At 39.6% G+C, this 11,673-nt stretch overlaps 1 protein-coding gene across 1 annotated transcript in view; it reads left to right on the top strand.

The window, feature by feature from the left end:
- Positions 1-5,430: 5,430 nt before the first annotated feature.
- The window catches only part of LOC108244434 (limbic system associated membrane protein), a 246,543-nt gene continuing 240,300 nt past the window's right edge, over positions 5,431-11,673 (top strand). Inside the window, exon 1 of the mRNA XM_017430636.1 lies at positions 5,431-5,608. Coding sequence (XP_017286125.1) covers positions 5,454-5,608 — 155 coding nt within the window. The 5' untranslated portion in view covers positions 5,431-5,453. The remainder of the gene's footprint in view (positions 5,609-11,673) is intronic.

The following is an 11,673-nucleotide window of genomic DNA, read 5'->3' on the forward strand; positions in this document are numbered from 1 at the left end:
ATCCAGATGCTTTGAGTAATGAATTGGCAAAATCCTCTGTTTGACAACTGACTTTGCTGGAAGAGGTGTTAGTCAAATTGTATTTCTGCCCCACTTTGTGCACAGTTCTAAACCTTCGCAACAAGCAGTTAACCAATTATTAGTTTGCACCCACTAGATGATGCATTCCTGCCTGCACTGCTTGAATCCCTAAGACCCTGCATTCACTTCGGCATACAGAGGCACCAGGTTCACGCAAAACTGCACAGGATCAAGCTGTGCTTTGTTTCATAGTCATCATTATTATATGCTAAGGGTGTAATGGTACATGTATTCATACCAAACCGTTACAAAACAAGAGGTCTGGGATGGGTAAAGGGACCAGAAGACAAATATCTCCTGTCTCAGCACGCACTTGTGTTTCTTTATTTCTTTGTTTTTGGATTTTGCTAGAAAGATAGCTAAACTACAGTACAGCTTAGGAATGAATGGTGCACACTGCAGGAGTAAAGCCCAGAGCAGGGAGATGAGTGCAGATGTATAAAACTCCGGCCAAGTTCAGAGCTGACTGCTGGATGTTTGAAAATATATCCAAGAAGTAGCTCATTTTTCCAGCTGTAGCTAGAGTATTGCTTGTGTGTGTCAGGCTGTCAGAGAAAAGCCCTGGTTTTATATTTACTGAGAAGGCACACGGTGTTGGTGGTCACACTCACAAACTTCAAGATGTTTATGTGTGTGTCCTTCAGACTGAAAGTGCTGAGGTGTGTCACATACCCATACACAAACACAAACCCCTGCATGTTTGTGTGTGGGTGTGCAGCGCACCACATACACAAATAATGCTATGAAAGTCGTGGGCGCAGTGCTTTTGTTTTGGACTATTTTCCTGACAAAATGAAGATACCTTTCAGTTTTGGAGTTTATCAAACTTTTTGTTTGACATATGGTCTGTAGGATGGTGTTTAGTTGACGCTGAATGAATACAATAGAACACAATGACTTTTTTATTTTTTGATTTTAGTAACATTACCAGTTACCAAAGCTTAACTTGTACATAACTTGTTACTTTAGGGCACGAGCAAGGGTGGATTGTTTTTCTGTCTCTGCTTCTGGGAGGGGTATTACTCATTATAATCATGTAAAAACAAACAGTCAGCACGCCCTTTTTTTCTTGTTACATGGGTGGTTCCACTTTACGACAAGCTCAGGTCCTCTACCAAAGGCCTGGGGGCTTGAGGGTTCTGCTCAGTATCTTAGCTGTGCTGTTCTGAACAGAAATCTCTGAGGTTGTTCCTGGGATCTGATGGAGCCACTCTTCCAGTTTGGGGGTCACAGTACCGAGTGCCACTGAGGCCTTGCCTCTCCACAACTTCTCTATTTTCTTTTTCAGCCCTTGGTATTTCTTGAGCTTCTTGTGCTCCTTCATGATGTCACAGTCTCTCGGGCTTACTACATCCATTACCACTGCTTTTTTCTGTATCTTGTCGACCACCACAATGGTAGTTAGCCATCACCTGTTTGTCAGTCTGGATCTGGAAGTCCCACGGTATCTTAGACCTAACATTTTCTACCACCCTGAGTGGAGTCTCCCACTTTGACTTTAGGACCTCTAGTCCATAATCTTTAAATACTTTCAAAACTTGTATGTTGTGGGTGAAGGTGGAGAAGATTATCTAACAAAGTATAGTCTCAAGGTCTAGACAAGTGGTGGCTATGTCTGATGAAGTTATTGAGCTTCATCAAGGTCAACAGTGCTTGTGTTCTTGGGTCAAATTTTCATTTTCAGTTTCCTTTCACTTAATATACTGTTTAAGAAAAAAAAAATGAATGTAACATTAATTTATACAGAAGAGACTTAAATATTGAAATGCTTTTTATCAGTGCTTCTGAGAGTTCTTCTGGCATACACACAGGATCCAAGGGTTTTCCTGTCCGAGCTGTGCGACACTGCTTTCAGTGAGCATTCGTGTGTGATTGGTTACTGTCAAGAACATATTTACTGATCTCTCAGTTTAAGTTTACATTTAGGTTGAATTATCATTAATCATGGGGATGCATTCCCATATGTTTGCTGATTAAAAAGATGCATTACAGTCATGCATTAACCTCCCACAAAGATTAATAGGATATTATTTGTTCAATATAAACTAGCGGTAATACATTTGTTTACATGTTTTATACTAGCAGCATCGGCTCACTCTACCTAGCAATATGAACTGCCTATGTATGAGACATACATACAGAAAGCAACAATTAGAGGGAATACACAGGGCATGTAACCGTCAATAAGGAGTGGTAGCTCATTTGTGCTGTGGATATTTGAAGGTTTATTCCTAGACGGATGAAGCATCAAAACATGAAAAGCCGAAAAATTTAGGAGATATTGCTGTTTGTCATGGTTCTATAAGCAACTTTTGTCACACATAAGGAGCAAAAACTTAAGTAGGTGCTGAAAAATCATCCTTGTATGATTATGCATCAATTGCATTTGCCAATGACTGTGATTAATGTCATTTATTTATCTTCCTAATGTTTTACAGCTGCTGAAATCAATATAAGTCAAAGGCAAAATCAGGCAGCCGGCCTGCATGCCAAAGTTTTAAACGAAGATTTCACATGATCTATTAGCTCTTGGAATGTGTGATGAGGATGATTTGCACGTGCTACCACTCCAGATTGTAGCTTGATGTTTGTAAAATTGACTGAGTTTGCTAAGGACGATTGACGGTGGTAGTGATCTTGAATTAGGTTAACTCCAAAAGTTAATGCTATGTAGATGTTTTCTAATTATTATTTTGAGAGTTTCATTTAAAAAGTTGTCCATTTGTCATTTCATGAGATATTTTGTTAACAGACAGGCAAATAAACACACACAGAAATAAGGTATTTACATCATTACCTTCCTTTCGTTTTCTGGACAGGGTGCAATAATGATGGAGCATAATAAGCACTCAGACTGCACTCAATTTGTTCATTTTGTTTTGTTGAGCACAGCCAATGTAAATGACTCGGGCAACATTTTATATATTACATTAATTTTTAAATAACATGAAAATTAGGCAAATTTTCTTTAACAATCTAAAGATTTCTTGACTGGGCAAAGCCTCTAATATTTTTAAGATCTTACCAATTTTTTTGGCCTGCATCAAATCTTTATTATGTTCAGTGAAGCCACTTGAGAGTTCATGGACCAAATCTCCCTGGCAAAAAAACTGCTGTACAAACCTCTGTTCTAGATAAATAAACACCTGTGAACATCCTGTTAGTTCAAAGACGTGTGATAACAATTCTCTGGTAAGCCCTTTGTCTTTTGCATGCCCTTGTCTCAAGTAAGTTTAAAAGGACATTCCAGCCATTTTGATTAAGAGTTTTGTGGATGCACAGTCAATATCATATCTGTTGTAAATAGCTCTTAACAACTTCAGGTTGGAGACACTGAGTTTAATTCTGGAAGAACTGAGAGGACTGGCTAACTCACAGCAAGTCAAAGCACAACTTAGACCAAAGTAGATTACTGCTGTCTTAAAACAACTTGAATATCAAAACTTCCATAGCAGTTCAGGCAAATGATGTTTTGTAGATCTTTACTTTTTTTTTCAATACACAGCTATTTCATTTTAATTCTATGGTTATTTGCCTGTTGCCTTCTGAAAGTTTTCAAAGGAGTTGTTAACTTGGAGTTACTGATAATTTTGGTGTGGCACACCAAAACTTAAAAAATCTTGACAGGATTTGATAAGATTTATTAGGCTGTTGTCACGATCAGGCTATTTTAAGAATATTGCGATATGGGAGTTGGAGAATTCTCCTTCAGTATAGGTCTACTTTGAGTAGTAACAGCACAGGTACTACTCAGCTCATTATAACTTGTTCAGGATCAAGAAATTATTTTGGCCATTTGTGCACATGCACCTGGTTCGGACTCAAAGGAGTTTTTTTGTGCAAAGCACTGAAGTCAGTCAAGTGCAAGAAGAAGTTTAAATGCTTAAAATACAGCAATAAAATACAGTAACAAAAAGCAGTACTCACAACAACAAAAAAAATAATTAGTTTCTCACCATCAGTCTCACTGTGGTGGGGGAAAAGCTGTTGTAACACCATGTTTTGTGTGTGACAGCTTTGACCACTCTACGGAGAGCCTTCCTCTTTGCCTCGGTGGTATTGCCATCAGATACCTGTTGCGAGGATGCTATCCACCAATCCTCTGTAAGCTTGCGTAAGGGGACGGTGGATGAGCCCAACCTTCCTGAGAAGTCTAATGAAATAGAGGCATTTCTGGGCCTTCTTCGTTGTGGCTGCTGTGTTCACAGTCCAGCTCAGATTCGATGTTACGTGAAGACCAAGGAAGTTGTGGCTATCCACCCTCTCCACTTCAGTCCCCGTGATAATGAGGGGCTGCATGGGGGGCTTTTTTTTTTTTCAAAGACCATTATTATTTCTCTTGTCTTGAGGATTAGATCATTCTTTTTCGTTGTTCTTTTCTCTTTTAAATTTGTATTGGTAACAATTAACATGCATTTCCTAAGACCTAAATTTAGGGTAAACATCTGCTGAACTGATTAAGTTATTTTCCTTAGTGTTTTTTTTAAGGATGGGGGAGTCATCTTAAAGTTGTTGTTTTTTTCTGTTTTAGATGTACATTTATCAGTTACTTTCTGTGAGTTTCATTAAAATTTGTCCACTAGTTCAAGATATTTTGTGCGCTACAGACAAACAAGCACACACACACACACACACACACACACACACACACACACACAAACAGAGAAGGAGAGACACTGCAAAAACATGATCGTTGTGTTTACATTTGTATTTGTTCACCGATGCATCCCCGGCATGTTTCTAAATGTTCAAATATTCCTGTTAATATTCTTAATGTTCTTTTATATGCATATACACTGTATAGTTTTTACGCTTTTTTAACATTCTTCCTCAGTCCCTCTGAACTGTGTCTCACTCAAAGGGACCTCAGGTGGTGCTGTTGTCCTGACAACCAATAAGAGGAGCTTCACATTCACATGGCAGGATAATCTGAGAGAGAGAGAGAGAGAGAGCGCGCGTGGAAGAGAGAAACAGAGAGGATGAGGATGATGATGATGAGGAGGAGGGGGGTGTTTTCTAGTCTCTGAGCAGTAACCTGCCTCTCGCCGTCGCTGCTGTGGGCTCTGACGTCCCTTTACGCGGAGAACATTACGCATCACAGAGCAACGACTCCGCACTTTCTCGTCCCAGTAAAAAAAAAAAAAAGTGTTTCAGGCACTCGTTTTTTTTCTGGACTACTTTGGACTTAAAGGGGCACACGCGTTTTACTGGAAGTCTGGACTACTTCTGCCCTTTTTTGTTGTTGTTTTTCTCCTCACCGTTTGGATTTATAACTAGTTGCAGAGACGCGCGCTGCTCTGTGCTTTTCAATTATTTTCTCTCTCTGTGTCGCTCTTTTTTTTTTTTTTTTTTTTACCTAATCTTTTACAAAAATGCAAGTCGGACGCAAATCCTGTTGGAGGCAGTTGCAGGCTTCTTTTTTCAGACTGCTCTGTCTTCTCCCCACAGGATTCCCCGTCCGGAGTGTGGATATGCAGCGGGCCACGGACAACATCACCATCCGCCAGGGCGACACGGCGATCATAAGGTAAGGACTCAACTTTCCTCCTCATCCCGTCTCCCTCAGCATCAGCGCCCTCCTCCTCCGCCTCCTCTTCCTCCAGCAGGCAGCTGTGGAGGACAGTGTGTGTTTGTTTTGGTGCCGACTTGCACTGACTTCTATCCCTTATAAGACTAGTATCCAAACAACCTCACAGGAAGAAGAGTCGACTTTTTCGAGCAGTTTTCACAAGAACCCCCTTCCTGTTTCATTCCTGATCTGGCATTTTGATAATGTCATTCTTGTCACCAAAGCCTGCTTTAAGGAATATGCTTCATGTTTGTAGTTCTGCAGCAAAAAGATTATTCCAGATCAAGATAAAGGGATGATACAGTGTATGGAAAAATCTGTATATGTAGAACTTTCTTGACTTGTTTATAACTCCAGATGGGATGAATTACAACCTACACTCTACAATTAGTGTAAACTTTGTTATATTAGGACGCTGCTTAGCAGATGTCGCTGACCACGTGAGCGGAGGCATGTGTTTGTGACAGGCTATAAATGCAAGCAGATTAAAAACCTTTTTTTTCCCCCCCTTGCAAACATGTCCCTCGCTCAGCCTCCCTCCCGCCGCTCCCATCCTCTCTAAAAGAGGATGCACTATAATGTGGGCAAATTCACTAGTGAAATAGGCTGCACGCAGAACACTCCGTTACATTGATTTCCTTTACTCTGCTCGTTCCCAGGCTGTATTTACAGTCAGTCTCTGCTTAATGAACCTAAATTGTGGTTACAGGATGGCCCTTAAGCACAGGCTGTCAAAAAGGCTGCAGACACACAAAATGCAAGGAAGTTTCTTCAGATGCATAGACAGAACAATAACCCAGTTCTTCAAAAAGTGCACGAGAATATTTCAGCTTAATGGGTTCTTTTCTTGCAACTCACTGTCTAACCGTGTATCTGCTGATCAAATTAGTTAATTGACTAAGTATTTGGATCACAACTATTTGTTTCACCTTCCAAATCCAATTGACTGTATCTGTGCCAGCCAGTTTTGTCCCTTGAGAGGTGACGACGGACTTTTCCTGCCGCTACAGACAGGCAAGATTATCCCATCAAAGAAAGCACCTAAATCCAAAGTTATATAATTCACTATATTTGAGTACTATAAACAAGTTTTGACTGATTGTTTGAAGGAACCACTTTGCAAGTGTCACAATTACTTTAATGTTGATGTTGCATCTCGTTGGGATTTATAATTAGTTTGATTTATTTCCAGCAGCAAACTGCAACTCAGAGCCTCCACGGCACTGCTAAAAAAAATACAACCATTTTTCACATCAAGTTTCCACCTGACAAACTATAAACAGAGGGGGGAAAAAACAGGAGGAAGAAAACAAACTCACCAGAGCTAAAAAGTTTGACTTGTGGTGGGAGGCCGTTGAGTGGTAATTTGTCGAACGACACACTCTATGTGATTCGGTAAGCCACATTTTGTGAGGGCTGAGGGGGTATTGGTGACTGGGAGGTATAATAAAGGCCTGTGCTCGCTCAGTAGAGCCTGTAGCTGCAAGTCATGACACTTGGGCTCCATAGGAGAGTAACAGGAGAATGGAAACAGTATGTGGCCAAATAGCCTCTGTGACAGAACCACACAGCAGCACGCCTTACAACCAAAATGAAGAAGGAAATATATTTTTACCAGGCGCAGTGAAGCCAGCCATGCTGAATCCATAAAGAAAGTAAAGTCTCTTCATGCTGAAACTGTTAGATTTTGAAGCAACAATTTACTTAAATTTGACATTTTGTCATAAATGTTTGTTCAAGCTTAATAATTGATCCTAAAACTAGTTATGCTTTCGGAATTTTCTAATTCCTAAATATTTTAGGTCACACCTATTAAAGGTGCCAAAGCATACAAAGTAATCTTAATATAAATTGTCCATTATTCTGTTTTCATTGTGATAGCTGGTTTTCCACCCACACCACAGCTTTACAAAATCCCATATAAAAATCATCAAAAAGTATGGCTCTTAACACTTCATTTTACAGTTTTTACATCAAAACGTAATAATTTTGTCAGTTTAGATTGTCACAAAAGTTAATCCCAAATGTGTATTGGACTTTATACAAGAAAGTTGATGTAAGTTGGAAGTGTTGTAGTAGTTGCTTTGGCACCCTTCAAAGTTTCTTCAAAACCTTGCATTAAAAAGACTGTTACCCTAAATACTGAGGAGGGAATTCCTCAGCAAAAAATGCTAAAACTAACCTATTAAAAGTACAGTTTTTATGTACAAATGTTTGCCAGTACTTTACTGTGGCCGCCTTGCATGCTGTCACGTCCGCCTGTTGTCCCAAAGCACTTGGTTCTCTGAATGCCACTCTTCCTCAGGTTTCATCAAAAGAGAAATCATAGTAAATATTGACAGCTATATCCACCAACTGTCAGTGCCTGTCGAGAATGGCAATAAAAATCTATATAGATTATTTTTTTTTATTTACACAAACGTGTTTCTGTGTTACAAGGACTAACCATTTGTAAGGGCTGTGCTGCTTTAATCAGGCATCCCATATATAGATTGACGTACTTCTAACCTTTGACCAGGTTTTCCTGGTCAGGCCATCCAGAGGTTAATCTCAATGAGATTATTCTTTTAAAGGCAGTAACTGTGTGGGTGTGGTGTTGCGCTAATAAACATGTTCACACCCCCTGGGAGAAGTGAATCTTGAATCATCTGATGTTCTGATGTCCAGTTGGTTGTGGGGGTTGGGGTGTTAACTCATTTTATAAGTTTTTTTGTAGCATTTTTTTTTTAATTAATATTTGAGGCTCTATTATTGGTCTTGTCTAATGTGCTTTACTGAGGAGTAATTAGGTAAGCACACAGCATCTTTAGTTTTCCACCAACTTAATGATCTGGCTTTGTGTTGTGTTCAAAAAGTACCAACTATCTAAGTCTTACACTTGTCCCCAGGCTGTCTTCTCATTCTTAAGGAGGATGGGGGTGGGCTTTTTATTTTATAATTTGAATCTTCTTGCTGTGACATTTATCCCTGAAAAAGCAAAAACACAAGTCTCAAAATATTAAATCTAGGCCCGTTTCCCAGCAGTCGTGTTGAAACCTGTAATTTAGGTCGCTGAAAAGGCTCACTTTGTGCCAACTTAGCTCTTCTTTTTTGTTTGTTTGTTTGAAATCAGACTCTTCTCTGTTTCAGAAAGATGAAAAAAGGAGAAGTCCTTTTTTTTGTACTACAACAGTCAGCTCTTTAATTGCTTTTCTTTGCGCCTGCCTCAGTGTTACAGTTGCAGTGCCAGGAGAAGCCGTGATAATTGACAGTTGCTCATTACAGCATCGATGACACAGTCTCTGTGATTGTGCTCCTCTGGGTCAATTTGTGCACTTTGCAGATGCATCCTGCCTGGTTTGTTAGTTTCAGAGGCGACATTTTCACACTTGTGCTTTGCCCCGAAGGATCTTCATCATAACTTAAATGAAAACTTAGCCTTTAATTTAAGCCAGAGTCAGCCAGATATTATGTGTGTGAAACCTGCTCGAGGCTCTATATAAAAACCTAATGTTGGCCTAATTCAAGCTTTAATACAATTCATGGAGCCCGAGAATTCAGTTATTTTTTTCATTTGCATTTTTAAAGCCTCAACTATTAAACTCTGGTGGTTGCATCTGTGAGTGCTGATCTGAGCTGCACCTTTCCAACATCGAAACAACGATTTTTAAGATCCAGTAGATTAGCTGCATATTCCAGCATGTTCCACATTGAGGAAAACCGATCACACACTTAATTTCCACTGAATCAGATGGCCTTAAATGTGAAAAAATATAAATAAATAAACCTTGATATATTGAGATCAGGTTGATTAATTGTAAATCCAGGGGTTACTTTTTAACTTTCTCTTTTTTTTTTGGAACCAGTAATCTCTTCCTGTAGTGATCATCAGCTGGTGGGCTGCGGGCCATATCTGGCCTGAAGATCATTCCATTTGGCCCATAAAACTCTAAATTGCAAATTAATCAAATATGGCTGCCAAGGTGGGTATGATGTGGGAGGAGGTGGGCAACACGGTAATGTCCATAGCCCAATCTACAGTTTTGCAAGCTGTGCACACAGCCAAAAAGCCATGTTTTTTTTAAAATGTTGGCTGCTCAAAACACCACCACAAAGCTTGCTGGCTACTTGGTTGCAAACACCCAGAATTCAGCAAAACTGCAACTAAAAATGTCCCTTTTCTCCAACCGAACTAGTCTCTAACAGTCACAGCCCTGTGAAATACTTACCTTTAATTATCTGCACTTGGGAAGAGAACGTCAAAATACTCTAACCCAATCACTTTATTTCATGTAATACATTTGAGCTCAAAGCCAAACTTGTAAAATAATATTAAGGTGGATGTTCAAAGTAGTTTTATGTATGTAAACTAAATTTATCTTAAAACTTCACTTTGTACAGTAGTTGATCAAAGTTTTCAGTCAGTTTTTCAGTCTGTTGAAAAAAACCCCATTAGAGACAGTGCTTACTGTACTCAAACGCAGGTAATGTCAAATGTCAAACGTTTGACATCAACTGTTTAGTTTTTGTTTATTTTTTTTTTTTTCAAAAATAAAACTGGTTCTTTACATGAACGTGTGCAGATCTCAACACTTGTTTGATAGATGAGATGGGAAGCCAAGTAAGAGTGTTGTCATTGCCTCTGCATCCAAGTCTAAAGCACTGAGGTTCCACTGGAAAAGTTACAGCAGCTGAATGAACTATTTGACTTCTTCGTATCTTTTATCTGTGTACAAATGAGTTATGGGGTGGATTGCAGAACTATACAGAACACTTAAATGGTTAATGGACTGTACTTTTATAGCACCTTTCTAGCCAACCAGACCACTCAAAGCGCTTTACAACACAATGTGCACTAATTTACCCATCCACACACATTCATACAGCACTCTACTACATTTCTGCAAAGCTAACCTGCACAAATCATTCTATAGAATCTAATCAGTGCTTTAGATCACATTTATACACCAACAGGGCACACATTAGAGGCAGTGAGAGGTTCAGTGTCTTGCCCAGGACACTTTCACATGTGACGTACTGGTGGAATCAAACTTTCATCCGTTTTGTTGGAGGACAACTGGTCTAAATGACGGCAATTGTGTTCCAGTATGGGAACGATTATTAGCACTTTAAACATTCTGAATCATATGGGATAATGATGTTGTCAGACTTAAAGAAAATGTAACTAGATCCTGGAATTTTGGTTTGATTATAAAGCCCAATGAGAGCTACACTAACTTAAAGCTGATAAAGTCTTCCAGAGTTATTGTTATTACTGATGGCTTTACTTAGTCTGAGGTTGTACTGTCTTTATTTTCTTGCGCAAGTGCAGTTATGTAAGTGTGAGATTATACTGGGGTCCTGATCAAACACTGAAACAGGTTGTATCTGTTTTTAGTGATGACTGCATACAGAGTTCATTTCTGTCAGAGTTCCACAAAGTGGACTTTCAATCAGCATTACTGTCACAATAAATCCTGACAGAGACTCAATGCCCATATTAATTTTCGCAGACAGTGCAAAGATTTTGAAAAGTGAACCTTTGGTGAAACAATCAAGGCTGTTATTCCAGGAGGAGGGGGAAAAAAAGATCACTTTTGTGATTTCTGTGCAGGGGGCAACAGTGCAACATAATGTGGGAACTGCAGGCCTCGGGGCTCCTGTACACTCTATTTATCTGTATTGCTCATCAGGTCAGAGTGATGCCTTTTATTTTTTACACATAAGTGCCTCTGTAACCATCTTTATCACCATCAATGCCTTCCCAAGACATTCTCCCTCCCCTGCCTGTTTCTCTCTGTTGTCCAGCTGCGCGTCTTAACTCGATTCACACTGTGAGCTTAAAGTCTGGTGACAGGAGGATGGAGTTTCTTTCTGAGAATGGTGATGAAAAAAATATAAAATGCACGAGTGACAGCCAAGGAGCTGTTTTTATGAAAGAGGAACATAAATAGTGGGGAGAGACAGAAACATGATGCGTAGAATTAGTATGTGTGGTGGTGGTGGTGTGTGTGTGTGTGTGTGTGTGTGTGTGGGTGGGGGGT

The sequence above is a fragment of the Kryptolebias marmoratus genome, linkage group LG2 (assembly GCF_001649575.2).
Source record: "Kryptolebias marmoratus isolate JLee-2015 linkage group LG2, ASM164957v2, whole genome shotgun sequence".
Lineage (NCBI taxonomy): Eukaryota > Metazoa > Chordata > Actinopteri > Cyprinodontiformes > Rivulidae > Kryptolebias > Kryptolebias marmoratus.